General features: G+C 36.6%; 1 protein-coding gene and 1 non-coding gene across 2 annotated transcripts in view; both read left to right on the plus strand.

The window, feature by feature from the left end:
• ano8a (anoctamin 8a) overlaps nucleotides 1-21,255 on the plus strand; it is an 81,036-nt gene that overhangs the window by 18,926 nt on the left and 40,855 nt on the right. The window contains exons 8-9 of the mRNA XM_062022248.1: nucleotides 6,379-6,540; nucleotides 21,125-21,255. The exon at nucleotides 21,125-21,255 is cut by the window's right edge and continues 22 nt beyond it. Of these exons, the coding sequence (XP_061878232.1) occupies nucleotides 6,379-6,540; nucleotides 21,125-21,255 (293 nt within the window). The remainder of the gene's footprint in view (nucleotides 1-6,378; nucleotides 6,541-21,124) is intronic.
• trnak-cuu (transfer RNA lysine (anticodon CUU)) lies at nucleotides 16,694-16,766 on the plus strand. Its single transcript has one exon. It is a non-coding gene; the product is annotated as a tRNA-Lys (tRNA).

Raw genomic sequence — 21,255 nt, forward strand, 5'->3', positions numbered from 1 at the left:
TGCTACAGTGCATTGAAAAAAATAAAAAATAAAAAAAAGATAACAATAAAAAAAACTAAAAAAAAACTAGAACAGCCTAATAGCTATAACTAGTATGCATACATCTATAAAAAGGCTTTTCTAAAAAGAAAGGTTTTTAAGCCTTTTTTAAAAGCGTCCACAGTCTGTGGTGCCCTCAGGTGGTCAGGGAGAGCATTCTACAGACTGGGAGCGGCGGAGCAGAAAGCCCAGTCTCCCATTGTTCGTAGCTTTGTCCTCGGAGTTTGGAGGAGGTTAGCCTGTCCGGAGCGGAGGTGTCGTGTGGAGGATTTGGGGGTGAGTAGTTCTTTGAGGTAGAGGGGGTATTTCCATGGAGGCACTTGCGGGTTAGTAGGGAGACTTTGTATTCAATCCTGAGTTAACTTGGTATTTGAACAACGCTGGTATGTGACAGCTGTTAACTGTTAGTGTGCTAACTTTAGCATGCTAGCACGCTAACAAGAAAGTGCTAACTTTTTCTTCGCTAATTTTACGCTTTTTTGTCTAATTCCGCAGCCATACACCTTGCAGTCACATAACTTGGTGTTTGAAACATGCTAACTGTACGCACGTTTACGTTAGCATGCTAGCATGCTAACATTAAAGTGCTGGCTTTTTGAGCTAATTTTGATACCGTTTACCCTAGAGTCATATAACTTGGTATGTGACAGCTGTTAACTGTTAGTGTGCTAACTTTAGCATGCTAGCACGCTAACAAGAAAGTGCTAACTTTTTTTTGTTGCTAATTTTACGCTTTTTTGTCTAATTCCGCAGCTATACACCTTACAGTCATATAATAATAATAGATTGTATTTGTAAAAAGCACTTTACATTGAGCAAACAACCTCAAAGTGCTACAGTGTATTGAAAAAAAAAAAAAAAGTAATAATAATTTAAAAAAAAAAAAACTTTAAAAAAAAACTAGTATGCATATATCTATAAAAATGCTTTTTTTTTTTTTTTTTTAAAAAGAAGGGTTTTTAAGCCTTTTTAAAAAGCATCCACAGTCTGTGGTGCCCTCAGGTGGTCAGGGAGAGCATTCCACCGACTTGGAGCAGCAGAGCAGAAAGCCCGGTCTCCCATTGTTCGTAGCTTTGTCCTCTGAGTTTGGAGGAGGTTAGCCTGTCCGGAGCGGAGGTGTCGAGTGGAGGATTTGGGGGTGAGTAGTTCTTTGAGGTAGAGGGGGTATTTCCATGGAGGCACTGGCGGGTTAGTAGGGAGACTTTGTATTCAATCCTGAGTTAACTTGGTATTTGAACCACGCTAACTGTATGCACGTTTACGTTAGCATGCTAGCATGCTAACATTAAAGTGCTGGCTTTTTGAGCTAATTTTGATACCGTTTACCCTAGAGTCATATAACTTGGTATGTGACAGCTGTTAACTGTTAATATGCTAACTTTAGCATGCTAACAAGAAAGTGCTAACTTTTTTTGTGCTAATTTTACGCTTTTTTTGTCTTAATTCCACAGCCATACACCTTACAGTCACATAACTTGGTATTTGAAACATGCTAGCTGTATGCATGTTTACATTAGCATGCTAACATTAACGTGCTAGCTTTTTGAGCAAATTTTGCAGCCGTTTACCCTACAGTCATATAAGGTATGTGACACTTGTTAACTGTAAGCGTGCTAACGTTAGCATGCTAACATTAACGTGCTAACCTTTTATTTGTCGTCATGGAGGCGAGGATTAGTGATTTAAAAGTAGCTAAAACACTGCAGAGAGACGTTAGCCGCTAGCTATGTTTTGAAAGCACCTCTTGCAGAGCGGCGCTTTAGTGTTTATATCTCCATGTACATTATTGTTAGTTTTAAAGCCAAAATATGTCCATTCTCTCTCTTCTTTCTCGACACTGATTCTGCTTGCAAGTGCTGTGTGTGCATGTGTTGACTAACATGCACTGCGACTTGTTTGTCAGCATTGTCACATTATGTCGTTGGGGGAAAAAAAAGTACCGGTATTTTTTAAAGGATGTCTAGTACCTTTTTTAATTAATTAGTACATCGGTACTTTATTAGTAGCAGTATGCCAAACAACCCTGCCGTCATCACACTTCAACATCTCTGTCATGTAAATTCTGCCTCTTTGCTAGGTCACTACTGTACAGTGTTTAATTGCCTTTCCCTGGATGGATAAAAGGTGACTAGATATAGAAATACAAGCTAAGATGTGAGGGTGGGAGTGTGTCGCTAAATTTTTATATACCACATTCAGGGTTTTTCCTGGCTCAAATTGAGGCAGAGGTGTTACAATCCTGACCATGCGCCAGGATTTTAACGCAAAAAAATTATAGTTTTTTTCAATTTATAGTAATATTCTGTAAGGAACACCGTAAAATGTATTGTAATTTTTATTAATTTGATGGGTAGATTGCTGTAAAATCATAAGTCAAACAGATATTTAAGTATTTATTTTTATTTAGACAAAAAAATGTTTGGAAAGTATGATAATATACTGTAATATTTGTTGCAATAATGGATACTATTAAAGTATAAAGGCCTACTGAAAGCCACTACTACCGACCACGCAGTCTGATAGTTTATATATCAATGATGAAATCTTAACATTGTAACACCTGCCAATACGGCCGGGTTAACTTATAAAGTGCAATTTTAAATTTCCCGGGAAACTTCCGGTTGAAAACGTGTATGTATGATGACGTATGCGCGTGACGTCAATGGTTGAAGCGGAAGTATTCGGACACATTGTATCCCAATACAAACAGCGTCTGTTTTCATCGAAAAATTCCACAGTATTCTGGACATCTGTGTTGGTGAATATTTTGCAATTTGTTTAATGAACAATGGAGACTGCAAAGAAGAAAGCTGTAGGTGGGATCGGTGTATTAGCGGCTGGCTGCAGCAACGCAACCAGGAGGACGCTAGCCGCCGACCGCATCGATGATCGGGTGAAGTCCTTCGTCGCGCCGTCGATCGCTGGAACGCAGGTGAGCACGGGTGTTGATGAGCAGATGAGGGCTGGCGTAGGTGGAGCGCTAATGTTTTTATCATAGCTCTGACGAGGTCCCGTAGCTAAGTTAGCTTCAATGGCGTCGTTAGCAACAGCATTGCTAGGCTTCGACAGGCGGCACAGCATTAACCGTGTGGTTACATGTCCAGTGTTTGGTTCGGTGTCTCCTGATAGTAGTATTGTTGATCTTCTGTCTATCCTTCCAGTCAGGGGCTTATTTCTTTTGATTCTATCTGCATTTAAGCACGATGCTATCACGTTAGCTCCGTAGCTAAAGTGCTTCACCGATGTATTGTCGTGGAGATAAAAGTCACTGTGAATGTCCATTTCGTGTTCTCGACTCTCATTTTCAAGAGGATATAGTATCCGAGGTGGTTTAAAATATAAATCCGTAATCCACAATAGAAAAAGGAGAAAGTGTGGAATCCAATGAGCCCTTTTACCTAAGTTACGGTCAGAGCGAAAAAAGATACGTCCTGCACTGCACTCTAGTCCTTCACTCTCACGTTCCTCATCCACGAATCTTTCATCCTGGCTCAAATTAATGGGGTAATCATCGCTTTCTCGGTCCGAATCGCTCTCGCTGCTGGTGTAAACAATGGGGAAATGTGAGGAGTCTTTCAACCTGCGACGTCACGCTACTTCCGGTACAGGCAAGGCTTTTTTTTATCAGCGACCAAAAGTTGCGAACTTTATCGTCGATGTTCTCTACTAAATCCTTTCAGCAAAAATATGGCAATATCGCGAAATGATCAAGTATGACACATAGAATGGATCTGCTATCCCCGTTTAAATAAAAAAAATTCATTTCAGTAGGCCTTTAAAAGGCATGCAATTTTAAGCGGCACATATATTTTTTCTGTCAAAATGAAAAAATTCCATTACATTTAGTGAGAAAATATGAAGTACTTTATTGACACTTATCATTTCCAGGTGTTGGCGGGACAGATAAAATAATGTCGTGGGCCAGATGTGGACCCCGGGCCTTAAGCGCTTGCATAAGAGAATGATGGGCTCATAGCTTGTGTGGTGGGGCCACTTTTGCTTGAGACACTCATAAATGATTTTGAAGCAGCCAAAAATGACCACATGTTGTCACCACCATGAATTATTACATTTTAACTGCCTGTTACGTTATTTGGACTCTTGACTTTCCTCCTTGCGAGATCGCTTTTTTAAGTAGTGGCTGATTTTGCCTGCCATGTCTGCAACGCTAAAAAACATAAACGTTACTCTGACACGGAGGAAACTTTTTTTTAAATAAACACGACATGCTTGTAATGCGTTCTTGGGGTAACTCCTTTTGGTTGACCTTGTACCAGTCAATCTGTACCGTCATGAAACTCTACCTGATCCTATGCAAACTTCTCATAAATTTTTCAATCAATCGATCTATTATAATTAGTCACAAAAGGTTGGAAACGAAGCTAACACTACTAGCTGTGTTCACTTACCAGAGACAAAATGTTCACGGCACAGTCTGGAGTGTTCTATAGGAGCCCAGTGATCCCTCCGTATCATGCTCCGTATGGCGGTCAACGTTACGCAACAAGTAGCGGGAAACCACACCATTCGATCTGTTTCTTTTTCGGTAGTTGCTTCAGGTCTTTCCGGTGCACTGCTGTCGATATAGCGCCTCTATAGTGGTGCAACGCTGTAACTGCAGTTAAAATACGTAGCTGCCGCTGAGGGACATCAATCGCTCAATCAACATAGGCTGGGGGCGGCACTAAATTAGCTGGATGCGGTCGCAACGCAATTTTTGAACGCAGGAAAAACCATGATATTACCCAGAAGGCTTAGTGCTGTAGTCAGGAACTAGAAGTAGCTGCGTTAACGATAAAAGTTGGATGTGTTGTTGAATGTTGCTCTTCCTGCTTCTTTTACACAAGGAAAAAACACAAGTTTTGATTAGACAGTTGATGTGCGCATTTGATTTGATTGGACAAATTTGATGACTGAAAATGATACTAATTAGCCAACATATGCCAGAAAGTTGCGGGCATTGGACAAAGAATTTGCTTGAATTGGCGCAAGGATGACATTGTGAATTCTTGGAGGGACTGAACCTGGTTAGACCTCATCAGTGTTGGGACTAACGCCGTTACTTTCAGCGGTAAATAGTAATCTAACGCGTTATTTTTTATATTCAGTAACTCAGTTACCGTTACTACATGATGCGTTACTGCGTTATTTTACGTTATTTTTTATGTAGTACCGGCTAGAAACTGAGAAGATCTGAGTGTGTTTTATTGCTGCGCTGCGGAAGAGGCGACCGTCTGTGTGTATGTGTGTATATGTGTGTGTGGGAGGGGGCGTGTCTGTGTTTACTAACAAGACATCATGGCGAAGCCCGAAGCCGAGTTTCTTAACATGGAGATATTCTCATTACTTTTCTTTCGTCGACCACAAAGAAAAGAACATTTTAGTTGAACGTAAGTTGTGTCTTGGATCAAAGATTCTATCCTAGCAATTCAAATCTGCTGAAACAGCTACAAAAGCAACATGCTTCGACGAAGCTAGTAAAGAGAGACACACTTCACCTCATAAGCAACAGCGGCTGGATTTTAACGAGGCACTGCGCACTGAAGGTACACACACTGTCAATTCTCTTATATACTCTTTCATTCTAGACTTCTAGAGTGTTTGATTATCACATCACTCTAAATGTATAGACTATAAGTTTCACAAACATAAAGAGGGATGCTAGTGGGCCAGGCCAATCTTTCCTTATCTCTAAACTAAAACTGGGGAAATGTGTAGAGTGTTCTGGGCTTCAGACATGATTTTATTTCAGAATTCCTTGAGATAAAAAAAACGCCTGGTTAGGCTTTGTGTATGTAGTGTGGGCCTTCCTTGCTTTACAGCTATGTTGTTATGCTGTTTGTTACTTATGTGTGTTATGTTGCAGATATTTAAAATAGTTTTGTCAGTTTGTTCTGGCCTGAAACAAATCGACTCTTTGAAACGTATCTTTGTCTTTGTGTGTTGTATGTAGAGCACATTGCTTAGCAGAGTTCAGTGATGCAAATGCATGTCAAGTTGATCAACAGATTGTATTACTCTCCAGTGCAATAACAGTACTGAAATGAAGGCTAAAAGGGCATTAAAGGGGCCTTAAAAAAAAAAAAAAAAAAATATATATATATATATATATATAAGTAACTAAATAGTTAGTTAGTTACTGGTTTTCACTAACTAACCCAACACTGGACCGTATAGCACGCTAGTTTGGGTTAGATTACTGTTTCCTTCCACACTGCAGAAATATGTTTGCACGTTTTAAAAGGACTCCAAGGTATCCTTTGGTGTGACATGACAAAATGATGGAAGAAAAAACAACAGACGGGCGTATAAATCCAGAATATGTGTGCCCCTGTTTAGACCAGTCAGGACATCTGCTGTGTCGTCTTCGCACTCTTCAACGTCGTGTGGGCGACGTTGTTCCTGGAGCGCTGGAAGAGGCGAGAAGCTGAGCTGGCCTACAGGTGGGGCACTCTCGATACCCCTGCCGAGTCCTTGGAGGAGCCAAGGCCACAGTTCAGGGTGAGTGTCTCTATCAAACTCCAGAAGACTGTGCCACTGTGTGTGTGTTTTATTTGTTCGTGAAGGTTCCCGTCTGGCGTGTGCAATGAATCTCTCTGTAAATGCTTTTAGTTCAAGTGGCTCAGTCGAGGTAATGCCATGCTTCAAATAGTCTGTGCAGGATTTACTGCTGTCTGAGAGAGAGTCAGACTCACGTGACTTGGAACAACAATATTGTATTTTACATTTTTAACAATCTACAATCCCCAAAACCAGTTAAGTTGGCACGTACGTAAATAAAAACAGAATACAATGATTTGCAAAACTTTTTCAACTTATATTCAATTGAATAGACTGCAAAGACAAGATACTTAATGTTCAAATATGAAAATGTTGTTATTTTTTGCAAATATTAGCTCATTTGGAATTTGATGCCTGCAACATGTTTCAAAAAAGCTGGCACAAGTGGCAAAAAAGACTGAGAACGTTGAGGAATGCTCATCAAACACTTATTTGGAACATCCCACAGGTGAACAGGCTCATTGGGAACAGGTGGGTGCCATGATTGGGTATAAAAGCAGCTTCCATGAAATGCTCGGTCTTTCACAAACAAGGATGGGGCGAGGGTCACCACTTTGTGAACAAATGCGTGAGCAAATTGTAGAACAGTTTAAGAACAACATTTCTCAACCATCTATTGCAAGGAATTTAGGGATTTCACCATCTAAGGTCCGTAATATCATCAAAAGGTTCAGAGAATCTGGAGAAATCACTGCATATAAGCGGCTAAGCCCGTGACCTTCGATCCCTCAGGCGGTACTGCATCAAAAACCGACATCAGTGTGTAAAGGATATCACCACATGGGCTCAGCAGCACTTCAGACAACCACTGTCAGTAACTACAGTTTGTCGCTACATCGGCAAGTGCAAGTTAAAACTCTACTATGCAAAGTGAAAGCCATTTATCAACAACACCCAGCCGGCTTCGCTTGGCCCCAAGCTCATCTAAGATGGACTGATGCAAAGTGGAAAAGTGTTCTGTGGTCTGATGAGTTCACATTTCCAATCGTTTTTGAAAACTGTAGACGTCGTGTCCTCCGGAATAAAGAGCAAAAGAGCCATCCGGATTGTTAGAGGCGCAAAGTCCAAAAGCCATCATCTGTGATGGTATGGGGGTGTATTAGTGCCCAGGGCATGGGTAGCTTACACATACAGGTTTTGGAGCAACATATGTTGCCATCCAAGCAACATTATCATGGACGCCCCTGCTTATTTTAGCAAGACAATGCCAAGCCATGTGTTACAACAGTGTGGCTTCATAGTAAAATAGTGTGGGTACTAGACTGGCCTGCCTGTAGTCTCCCATTGAAAATGTGTGGTGCGATATGGAGATCCCGTACTATTGAACAACTTAAGCTGTACATCAAGCAAGAATGGGAAAGAATTCCACCTGAAAAGCTTCAAAAATGTGTCTCCTCAGTTCCCAAACATTTACTGAGTGTTGTTAAAATAAAAGGCCATGTAACACAGTGGTAATAATGCCCCTGTGACAACTTGTTTGCAATGTGTTGCTGCCATTAAATTCTAAGTTAATGATTATTTGCAACAACAAAAAAAGTTTCTCAGTTATAACATTAAATATCTTGTCTTTGCAGTCTATTCAATTGAATATAAGTTGAAAAGGATTTGCAAATCATTGTATTCTGTTTTTATTTACGAATTACACAATCTGCCAACTTCACTGGTTTTTGGGTTTTGTACTTTAACATAAATCAATATTTGTTTTGTTCTTAAGAACTTATTTGTGATGAAGTCATGACTGGAACCACCAAGCCCACTTGTTAAACATTATTAATGAAGTTGTGTGCTTATGTTAGTTCATTTATAAATAACATCCATATCTGAATGAGATCCACTTAGTCAAATTTTTGAAAAGCTGTTATACTTAGGACCGGATCTACTAAGATCCAAGCACCACGCGCTAAACAGCGTGTGCAATCTTTAAAGTAGCGTTTACTATTGCGTGTGATCTACTAAGACTGCGTGTGCAATTGAAAAGTGGTGCAGACCGTCTTATTTAACTGAGGATGTGTGTACGATACAAGGCGTCACCATGGAGACACTCATTTACTGCACATTCATGTTATCATGCTTCTCCTACCTGTGGCGTGTTGCTACGTTGTCAAACATACAGCAGACATCGACCACTTTTTATGGGCATTTTAGAAGCAGTCGTGTAGTGCATCTGCAATGGCACCACTTGTTTTTTTTACCCGTCGAAGGTGCGCTCATTGGAGAGAGGCTGCGCTTACTCCACTCAAAACGCAAAAAAATGCATGCTTAAAGAAGTTATTTTCATATAAGAAGTGTTCTAATGATATTCTATGTGAAAAAAATGTATGTCATTAAAAACAGACACTAAAACGCATCAATTGAATTTGCTTTAATCAGGCCCTTAGGTCCTTTACGGATATGATAGGATAGGATAGGTCTTTATTGTCATTGCAACAAGTACAACGAAACTATGTTTTCAGCACAAACCCGTTCAAGATTAGACAAACAAACAGTGTACAGCAGGGGTGTCCAAAGTGTGGCCCGGGGGCCATTTGCGGCCCGCAGCTAATTGTTTACCGGCCCGCCACACATTCTGGAAATGGTATTGCAAAAATTTAAAAAAATGTGGAATGAGGTGAAATCTAACTAGAAAAAGTTGCAATGTTGACACAAAGCTGCCATGCAGGCTGTTTTTTTTCTTTTGTCTATCTTTGTTTTATTTTTTTTTGCCATTGCTCAAAAAAAAAAGTCAAAAAAAAAATCAATGTTATAATGAATTATTGACCTAGTCAAGGCTCCAATTATTTAAAATATTTCACTTTAAAATGTTCTATGTGGAAAATATTGCATATATTGTGTGGTTGCCATATACAAATATCAACGTTTTCTTTGACAAAAGAGCATAAAACAAACAAAATAATAGTTCAAACGTAAAATCGACAGATATATCTGAAGTTGATCTCGTAACTTAAGGGTTGAAAGTAAAAACAACTAATAAAAATGTATCACTTTATGAGTGGGGGACCTTTTGGATCCCAAGTATATTTAATGGGATTTTATTCATCTTTTCACTGTGATTACTCAAAAATAATAATAAATGAAAATCAATGGTGTCCTGCATTATTGATCTTTTTAAGGCTCTAATTACTTCCCATCAAACATTGCTTTCTGAATGTTTTTGGCAGTGGGGGAAATACGGCATATTTCAGTTTTATTATAAAAAACAAAGTTGTCTTTGACAGAAAAGGCTTTTTTTTTTTAACTTAATATCAACCTAAAGTTGATATACTGTAGTGTAGAGATTTACTGTAAGCGTTAAATAAATTTAAAAAATAATAATTTAAAAAATAATAATTTAACTTTTTTTTAACAAATTTTAGCATTTTAATAATTGAGACCCTAAAGGTTTAAAAAAAAAAAAAAATTCATATATTTTGTTATGGTTTTTGAAAATGAAAAATATCAAATTGGCCCCCGCTTGCTTTAATTTTCCCGTGTGCGGCCCTCAGTGGAAAAAGTTTGGACACCGCTGGTGTACAGGCACATTTTATTAAGAAAATATCCTACCTCTGAAATGTTATTCCTCTTGTCCTTGTGTCAACCTTTTCGACATAGTGTGCATCTGCATGCAGCACAATGTGCCGGTATCTTTGATTCAGTTCTCATGCCGCGTGCAACCATTGTTTGCCTTTACACATTGCCTCTGCCACCATAAGCACGCAGCTTAAAGCCAGCTACTAGGGCCGTCAAACCATTAAAATATTTAATCGTGAATAATTGCATTTTCTTCATAGTTAACTCAAAATTATCCATCCATCCATCCATTTTCTACCGCTTATTCCCTTTTGGGGTCGCGGGGGCGCTGGAGCCTATCTCAGCTACAATCGGGCGGAAGGCAGGGTACACCCTGGACAAGTCGCCACCTCATCGCAGAACTCAAAATTAATTGCAGATATATTTTTCATCAGTGTACGCGAGACAGATAATTTTTAATAGTTTTTAATACCACAACTGGACAATTACTTTTAATGAAATATTTTCAAACATTGTTCTTTTTCATGAACACACTTTTGATGAGAATTTTTTTTAAAAAGACCTGCATTGCGTTGGTGTCTGGCGAGATTTTGTATTTTGTATGAATACAGAATTTGCAACACAAGTTCGCAAGATCCTTTTTTTTACCATTTTAGCTTTAAAGTCAATCATATTTAAACCACCCTATTCGGCATCTTTAACCATATCTTCTTTTCTTATATAATTACATTTATTTTTCCAAATAGATTTTAGGTTGATATCATTGGCGTTGTTAGGCCTATTTTAGGGGGGCTCAAGCCCCCCTAAAATATTCTTAAGCCCCCCTAAATAATTTGGTGTTAAAAAAAAAAAAGAAAAAACAATTTTTTAAAATTTTTTTTTACAAATACCTGCCGACATATTCATTATAAAGTGGCCCGAATATGAGTTTAAATAAATAATCATATAACCTGTCATTATTCACTCAGTTTCCCCTCACTTCATAGCGTAAGTTTAGTGCGTCGGTATCCAATCCATTCCACTTGTTCATATAGAAAATGCCCACATCACTCAAAATTCAGTCCGCATTTTCTCTGCGACCTTGCTTGCGGTCCTTGGACTTGTTCGTATAGAAAATGCCCACATCACTCAAAATCCAGTCCGCATTTTCTCTGCGACCTTGCTTGCGGTCCTGCAGGTCTACGAAGCACATTAGTACACAGCACTGCAGAACAAGAACGTAAACGGATGCAAAATGGACATAAGAAACTTTTTCAAGTATTCATCACTGCTTGTAGTAAAATGTATTAGCTCCACTTTACACCAGGTCTGTGTTTGACAAAAAGTTACATTCCCGCTCTAAAACAATGCTGCTACTTAGTTAGCTAGTTAGTCTGAAATGCATCATGAGGGTCCCGGTTATTTATAGTTAAATGTGCACTCTTTTTTACCATTTGCTATCTTGGGGGTTACTTCCAACTGGAGCATCAGCTGTGTTTCTCACTTTACATATGGAGGAGAACAGCAGCTGAGCTCATTCACGTATGACTATTATCAGTAGATAATAATAATAATCACTCCACAACCCCTACTGACCTGTAGGAGTCAGGGCAGAGGAGCACAGAAAGTGAGAGGGGAGAGGCCTCTACTGGAAAGGTGAGTAGGAGAGTAATGATACATATAAATAAATATTAAAACAATTTTTTTTTTAAATGGCTTATCAATAAGCCATTTGTTTTATTCATTTCTGGGTGGATCATGTTGACTATTGGTCCTCCTGATGTTACGTAAGGACATATATATATATATATATATATATATATATATATATATATATATATATATATATATATATATATATATATATATATATATATATATATATATATATATATATATATATATATATATATATATATATATATATATATATAATTTATTTATATAATAGATTGTATTTGTAATCTACTTTACATTTGATTCCAAATCTCAAAGTGCTACAGAATTACAACCATTGGCGTTGTTAGGCCTATTTTGGCGTTGTAATAAATAAATAAATAAAAGATGGCTTATCGATAAGCCATTTGTTGTATATATATATATATATATATATATATATATATATATATATATATATATATATATATATATATATATATATATATATATATATGTATATATATATATATATGTATATATATATATATATATATATATATATATATATATATATATATATATATATATATATATATATATATATATATATACAACAAATGGCTTATCGATAAGCCATCTTTTATTTATTTATTTATTACAACGCCAAAATAGGCCTAACAACGCCAATGGTTGTAATTCTGTAGCACTTTGAGATTTGGAATCAAATGTAAAGTAGATTACAAATACAATCTATTATATAAATAAATTATATATATATATATATATATATATATATATATATATATATATATATACACACTACTGTTCAAAAGTTTGGGGTCACATTGAAATGTCCTTATTTTTGAAGGAAAAGCACTGTACTTTTCAATGAAGATAACTTTAAACTAGTCTTAACTTTAAAGAAATACACTCTATACATTGCTAATGTGGTAAATGACTATTCTAGCTGCAAATGTCTGGTTTTTGGTGCAATATCTACATAGGTGTATAGAGGCCCATTACCAGCAACTATCACTCCAGTGTTCTAATGGTACAATGTGTTTGCTCATTGGCTCAGAAGGCTAATTGATGATTAGAAAACCCTTGTGCAATCATGTTCACACATCTGAAAACAGTTTAGCTCGTTACAGAAGCTACAAAACTGACCTTCCTTAGAGCAGATTGAGTTTCTGGAGCATCACATTTGTGGGGTCAATTAAACGCTCAAAATGGCCAGAAAAAGAGAACTTTCATCTGAAACTTGACAGTCTATTCTTGTTCTTAGAAATGAAGGCTCAAACACAAAATTGTTTGGGTGACCCCAAACTTTTGAACGGTAGTATATATATATATATATATATATATATATATATATATATATATATATATATATATATATATATATATATATATATATATATATATATATATATGTATGTATATATATATGTATGAAAAGACATATATATATATGTATGAAAGACTTAATATGTATATATATATATATATATATATATATATATATATATATATATATATATATATATATATATATATATATATATATATATATATATATATATATATATATATATATATATATATATAAGAAAAACCCAGACACCATCTGTGTAGTCATTTTTCTCCTGCATGGACTTCTGTCTTCCTTTACAATGAGTGAAGCTGCACGAAGCCTTGTGTCTGCAATTGTAAATAATTTAGTTTTTAAGTTTTGTGTTTTTTGTAGAATCTATATAAAGTAATATACGTACATTAGCCTATTGTTAAAATAATGAAAAGAACATCATTAAATAATAAATATAATTGTTTTATTGTATTGTTACATTAATAGCTGTTGTATTATTATAGGATGGCTTGTTAAACATTTCATAGGATTTTCAGAGGGAGGAAAAACCAAGACATTTAATATAAAATGTAAAATGAATAAATACATTAAAAAGAAAAAGAAAAAAAATTGGTTAAAAGCCATCGTCCCGGGGGAGCATTTAATTTCGTCCCGATTTTTTTTTACCGTCCCCGGGACGACGGGACTACGTTCATCTCAAGCCCTGGAAGTTACATTTTATTGTTTGCATTATTTGTTTCAGCATTGCACTTTGAAGATGGTCCCTCAGCTCTTTGACAGCTTTAGCTCTTTTTCAGATCAGCAGACGGACTCTAAATCTTTCTTATTTACAGTATATATAAACCTTTCTCATTTCTATTCAGACTTCCATATATATTTAATTTCCTTAACGGCTTGCCATAATATATATATATATATATATATATATATATATATATATATATATATATATATATATATATATATATATATATATATATATATATATATATATATATATATATATATATATATATATATATATATAAATATATTATATATAAGCCAAATCATCCCGATCCAGATATTACTTTAATTCAAGTAATTAAGCAATATTTCCAGGGCTTGAATTTACAACCATTTTAGTCACATATGTGCCCAAAATGTAATCTGTGCAACTTCAAAATATTTGGGAACAAACAATTATTGTATTGTGAGCGAAAGTGGTGGCATTAGCCTCTATGTTGTGAATGAATAACCTAGAGGCTAATGCCATGACTTTCATTGTGTTTCAGTGTATCTTGAAGGATCATGCAAGTCATTGTTTCTTGTTGATGCTGTAAACAAAATGTCACTGTGCAAACCCATGTTTGTTGTTGTACTGAACACAGATTGAAAAAAAGCCGACTGAAATAATAATAATAACAATGAATAATTTCTAAGTCTTTGTTAGCCGTTTGTGAAGTTTTGTGCTCGTGCGCTACGTTCGCTCGGATCCTGTGCATCTCCTGGGGGCTAAGCCCCCCCTGTCCTTAAAAGCTAGTGACGCCCCTGGTTGATATCATTAATAGTTTTAACAATCTTGGTTGTAGTAGGTAGGGAACAAGCCGGGTAGATAAGTCTGGACATGCTATCCATTTTAGTCAGTAATATTCTTCCAAAGATGGATAACATGGTCACTACTGCCTAGTTTCTCTTGTTATATTCTTATTGTAGCTGTTATATTTTTATTCTTATTGTAATATTTTTTAAATTTTATTTCCATTCATACCCCCATTATTTACTTTTTACTTTTTAAATTCGATCTCAATTCTGTACACTGCTGCTGGAATTTTAATTTTCCTGAGGGAACTCTCCTGAAGGGATCAATAAAGTACTATCTGTTTATCTATCTATCTAAGTCCCGCTGAAGCCACCTGTTTAGGCTTGATTTACATTCGGTTTACAACGTTGACCTTATCTGGTCTGATCTTGTTTTTACATATAAGAATGCCTAAATATGTCACCTCATCTTTCACCTTGATATTGTGCAATGTTGTGCTTGGACAATCATGCAAGGTGAGTATTTCCACACTTGTCCGTGTTTAAGTAGAGTCCAGAAGCTTTAGAAAACAGATCAACAGCTTGTAGGGCCAAAGGGTTTTGATGATTTTTCAAAAAAAAAAAAAAAAAGGGTAAAAAAGTGTGGTGTCGTCAGCCAGTTGACTTATCAATATCTCATTTCCCATCATTTGAATGCCTTCTATAAAAGAGTTATTCATGAAAATAACTAACACTTCTGCCGCCATTATAAATAGTAAAGGTGAGCTTCCACAGCCTTGTCTTATTTCTTGCTAGTCTTTTTATTTTTTTAATTTAATTTTTATTTTTATTTATTTTTTATTAATCATTTCAACAAAACAATACACAGCAATACCATAACAATGCAATCCAATTCCAAAACCAAACCCGACCCAGCAACATTCAGAACTGCAATAAACAGAGTAATTGAGAGGAGACACAAACACGACACAGAACAATCCAAAAGTAGTGAAACAAAAATGAATATTATCAACAACAGTATCAATATTAGTTACAATCTCAACATAGCAGTGATTAAAAATCCCTCATTGACATTATCATTAGACATTTATAAAAAATAAAAAAAAGAACAACAGTGTCACAGTGGCTTACACTTGCATCGCATCTCATAAGCTTGACAACACACTGTGTCCAATATTTTCACAAAGATAAAATAAGTCATATTTTTGGTTCATTTAATAGTTAAAACAAATTTACATTATTGCAATCAGTCGATAAAACATTGTCCCTTACAATTCTAAAATCTTTTAAAAAAATCTACTACTCTTCTTGCATGTCAGCAGACTGGGGTAGATCCTGCTGAAATCTATGTATTGAATGAATAGAGAATCCTTTTGAATCGGGAAAAAAATCGGGTGTTACCATTTAGTGGTCAATTGTACGGAATATGTACTTCACTGTGCAATCTACTAATACAAGTTTCAATCAATCAAAAAACACAAGTTCAGTAAATAATTTAAATTTGGAACACAGCATTATCGTTTTCACAGCTTTTTGGTTGTTAGAGGTAGAGAATGTTTTAACATAGAGTTCTAATTCTTTTTTAAAGGCACAAAAAACAGGTCGGGTATTGAGAAACTTACATTTATGAATATAAAACTTAGCCAATAGTCTATCCTTCGAGCGGCTAACTACATTACGTCGATCCCCATTAAACAAACGTATTTCGTCGTATTAAAGCGTCATGGACGCATTGACCAATCAGCGTCCTTTATTCCAACAGGCTCCGACTTTCTTCGACCAATCAGCTCAGCTTCTGTGCAACGTTCTCCAACAAAGCGAAAGGTGATTGGCTGTCACAAACAGGCATGAGCTCAAGACACTAGGCGGCTTGGATTTAACGGGTGCGAGTTTGCTCCTCGTCTATCTTTATAGCGGCTAACTACAGTACGTCGGTGCCTAATAAACCTAGGCGTATTAATAACGTCAAGGACGCGTGGACTAATTAGCGTCCTTTATTCTAATTTAGCAGTTGTTGGTTCCCTGGGTATTTAAACCGTGCGTAACAGAGACGCTTTCACAGCCCGGCTAGCTCAGTCGGTAGAGCATGAGACTCTTAATCTCAGGGTCGTGGGTTCGAGCCCCACGTTGGGCGCTAACTTTTTTTTTCTCGTCACATTAAGTACGACGATCACTAAAGTAAAAATGTATTACCAGACAAAATGTGGGAAATAAGTTATCACATCTGTTACTACACGTAGTGGTTTTTCCATGTATTTTTTATGACGGTAGCCTGTACTCCAGGCCTGGCCCTAACCAATCTGGCGCCCTAGGCAAGATTTTAGGTGGCGCCCCCCCCACATCGGCATGTGAAGTGTATATACTCACAAGAAACCGAATAGCTTTGTCTTTGACCTTTTTTTTTTTACTTAAAAAAAGCAAATTAACATATTATATGAGAATGTTATGTTATGATTATCTTTAACCGAATCACAGCAGTGCTCAAATTAAAAAACAGCATTCCCTCTCATGTGATATTGCTTAATTAACATTAATGATGTGCACTTTAACAACTAGCCTTACAACTATACCTAATATATAAAGGGGTGGAAAAGTGACTAATACCTGCAGGGCAAACATTAGCTAACCAGAAGGCAATAACAATGTAAACAAAAAACACCTGCTTAAAAGATCTAATACAAATGTCCCTGAGGAATGTAAGGTGGGAGTACTGTAATTACCTAACGTTACATGATTATTTTCCATAACAATTTAGCCCCCTCCACAATATTAACCCGACGTTAAAACAGAACTAGCTATTTATTGATTAGCAATTGCCGAATCATGTAACATTAGCTTAATGCTAAAAAGCCAGGTTACTATCACATTCTGTAACAGACAAATTATTTCATGTAGGCTAACGTTACCTACCTGCTACCTCTGTCTTTTTCTCGTTTCTCCTCCTCTTCTTTTCTATTTTTTCTTCCCTGGGCACCTGACAGTTTTGGCCGTTTTGACATCTTGTGTTGATTTTTTGATGTGGTAAGAGTCATGATACGGGAAGGGAGGGGGCGCACCGTGCGGGGGGATGGGATAATTAACGTGGGATTATTTTTTGTATTTAGAAATAATAGTACCAACTTTTTTCTTTTTTTTTTCCTCCAACATTTGTGGCACTGGCGTGGCGCCCCCTGTTGGACGGCGCCCTTAGCATTTGCCTATACGGCCTATGCCACGGGCCGGCCCTGCTGTACTCCATTCTTAATCGTCGGGTTCTGAGTTTGAGCCCGCATAGACACTTTACTTTGTTCTTCTTTTACATTCAGAATTAAAAATGTTTATGCTGGTATTTCACATAATAATCCGTTTTTATAGCAGTTTTCAAGACACCCAGATGCTTAAAAGTAAACACTAGATTATCCAAAAGCACGGAAAAACTATTCAATACCTGATTAGATACATTTATCAACAAAAGTGGAACGCTCCTGGAGAACCAAATATGGATTCCGAGCAAATATCTCAACATCGATAGCATTAATCAAAATAACAGAGGAAATGACCAATACAATATATGGTAAAGAATGTGCGGCCGCAGTATTCATGGACTTAACGAAAGCATTTGACACGATTAATCATGATATTTTAGTTCAAAAATTTGAACGATATAGCATCAGAGGCTTGGTCTTGAACTGGTTAAGAAGCTATTTAACTATACTGACCATACGTCCTCTTTTCCCCAGACATGTCTTCTTTTGCGGGGCTGTCCGGGCGGAGTTTCTTAAATGCCTCAAATGTCCGGCATTTTGAGTTAGGGTTGCGTGTATTTTCAATGTACGTCCAGGGTTAAGAAGGGGTTAAAAACAAAACAAATTGTGAAGGTGTGTGCACACAGAGCATTCGTGAGGGAGGGGCAGAGACAGAGAGAGAGAGAGAGTTATGATAAACGCGCATGCGTCGCCAGGCTCTGCTTTTTATCCATAGATTTATCACATTTATTTTTTTATTATCTATAGCAGGGGTGTCAAAAGTGTGCCCCGGAGGCCATTTGCGGCCCCCAGCTAATGTTTTAAAGGCCCACGGCACATTCTAAAAATACTATTAAAATAAACAAAAACATGACAAAAGTGAAATAAAATAGCTTAAAGGTGAAATGTAATTTAGAAAAAGTTGCGATGTTGACTAATAAAACAAAGCTGTTTTTTTCTTTCAAACTGTCATTGCTCAAAACATAATATTGAATCAAAATCAATGTTATTATGAATTATTGACCTATCCAAGGTTCCGATTACTTCACATCAAATATTCCGCTAAGAAAAATATTTTTGGTGGAAGATTTTGCATATTTTGTGTGTTTGCCATTAAAAACAGTTTTGTTTGACAAAAAAGGGCGGAAAACAAACAAACAAAAAAACAACATAAAAAAAACTCAAACATTTTGGAATGAGGGATAGATCTGAAGTTGATGTAGACTCCAGAGATTTAAGCGTTAAATATAAAATGTACGTATGCCCTGGCACACCATTATTATCATTTCATGACCCAAGCAAAACACTTTTTACACTTTTTCACTGAAATAAATACACCTACAACTTTTTAAATAAAAATATAGAAAAAAACTACCATCAGCGGTAAAGTTTAGATCCATGAAGGAAAGAAGAAAGTGAATGAATGTTTATAACTGAATACATTTACATATGTATAAAAAAATTTTTTTTTTTTTTTTTTAATGAACTAAGTAACGTTTATGACAACCTTTTTCCAAAACACAATATAGAATGTGAGATATAACAGGACAATGCATACATTTATAATTTTTTTTCAAAACGCTTACAAAAAAGTGGGACCCCAAAAACTTACCCTGGGATCCCATTTTTATGACTTGATGGGGTCCTTTGGACCCCATTTTGAAAATTCCTAGCGCCAACACTACTGTCAACAGAGGAGAATTTTTTTTAAATTTAAATAAATATATTATTTATAAAGCAAGTTCGAGTATCATTGGCAAATTTTCACCTAGTCCCGGCCTTGGCACGCATATATGTGTCCTCTTTTTGGGATTTCAGAATATGGTCAGCCTAATTCAACCAACAGGAAACAATATGTGAATATGGGCGAAAATATGTCAACACAGCTAGATATACAGTCGTGATCAAAAGTTTACATACACTTGTAAAGAACATGATGTCATGGCTGTCTTGAGTTTCCAATCATTTCTAGAACTCTTATTTTTTTGTGATAGAGTGATTGGAGCACATACTTGTTGGTCACAAAAAACATTCATGAAGTTTGTTTTTTTTAATGAATTTATTATGGGTCTACTGAAAATGTGAGCAAATCTGCTGGCTCAAAAGTATACATACAGCAATGTTAATATTTGCTTACATGTCCCTTGGCAAGTTTCACTGCAATAAGGCACTTTTGGTAGCCATCCACAAGCTTCTGCTTGAATTTTTGACCACTCCTCTTGACAAAATTGGTGCAGTTCAGCTAAATTTGTTGGTTTTCTGACATGGACTTGTTTCTTCAGCATTGTCCACACACGTCAGGACTTTGGGAAGGCCATTCTAAAACCTTAATTCTAGCCTGATTTAGCCATTCCTTTACCACTTTTGACGTGTGTTTGGGGTCATTGTCCTGTTGGAACACCCAACTGCGCCCAAGACCCAACCTCCGGGCTGATGATTTTAGGTTGTCCTGAAGAATTTGGAGGTAATCCTTCTTTTTCATTGTCCCATTTAAAGCACCAGTTCCAATGGCAGGAAAACAGGCCCAGAGCATAATACTACCACACCATGCTTGACTGTGAGAATGGTGTTCCTGGGATTAAAGGCCTCACCTTTTCTTCTCCAAACACATTGCTGGGTATTGTGGCCAAACAGCTCAATTTTTGTTACATCTGACCACAGAACTTTCCTCCCGAAGGTCTTATCTTTGTCCATGTGATGACAGATGAAACAAAAAACAAAACAGGCTAGAATTAAGGTTTTAGAATGGCCTTCCCAAAGTCCTGACGTGTGGACAATGCTGAAGAAACAAGTCCATGTCAGAAAACTAACAAATTTAGCTGAACTGCACCAATTTTGTCAAGAGGAGTGGTCAAAAATTCAAGCAGAAGCTTGTTGATGGCTACCAAAAGTGCCTTATTGCAGTGAAACTTGCCAAAGGACATGTAACCAAATATTAACATTGCTGTATGTATACTTTTGACATTGTATCACATTTTCAGTAGACCCATAATAAATTCATAAAAGAACCAAACTTCATGAATGTTTTTTGTGACCAACAAGTATGTGCTCCAATCACTCTATCACAAAAAAATAAGAGTTGTTGAAATGATTGGAAACTCAAGACAGCCATGACATTATGTTCTTTACAAGTGTATGTAAACTTTTGATGGCGACTGTATAGAGAAATGATATTAAATTGTGTGATGTATTATGCTGTAAGTGTGTTCATGTTCTAAATAAACTAAAGAAAGAAAATATGTTTATCTATTCCTTGCTATCTGTGCAGGGTGTGAAGCGCTGCAGTCCCATAACAGGCTGTGAAGAGTTCTACTATCCTCCATGGAAGCGGACTGTGTTCAGATGGCTGGTCAGCCTCCCCATCTGCCTTCTCTGTCTCTGCTTCGTCTTCCTCGTCAT

The sequence above is a fragment of the Entelurus aequoreus genome, linkage group LG16 (genome assembly GCF_033978785.1).
Source record: "Entelurus aequoreus isolate RoL-2023_Sb linkage group LG16, RoL_Eaeq_v1.1, whole genome shotgun sequence".
NCBI lineage: Eukaryota > Metazoa > Chordata > Actinopteri > Syngnathiformes > Syngnathidae > Entelurus > Entelurus aequoreus.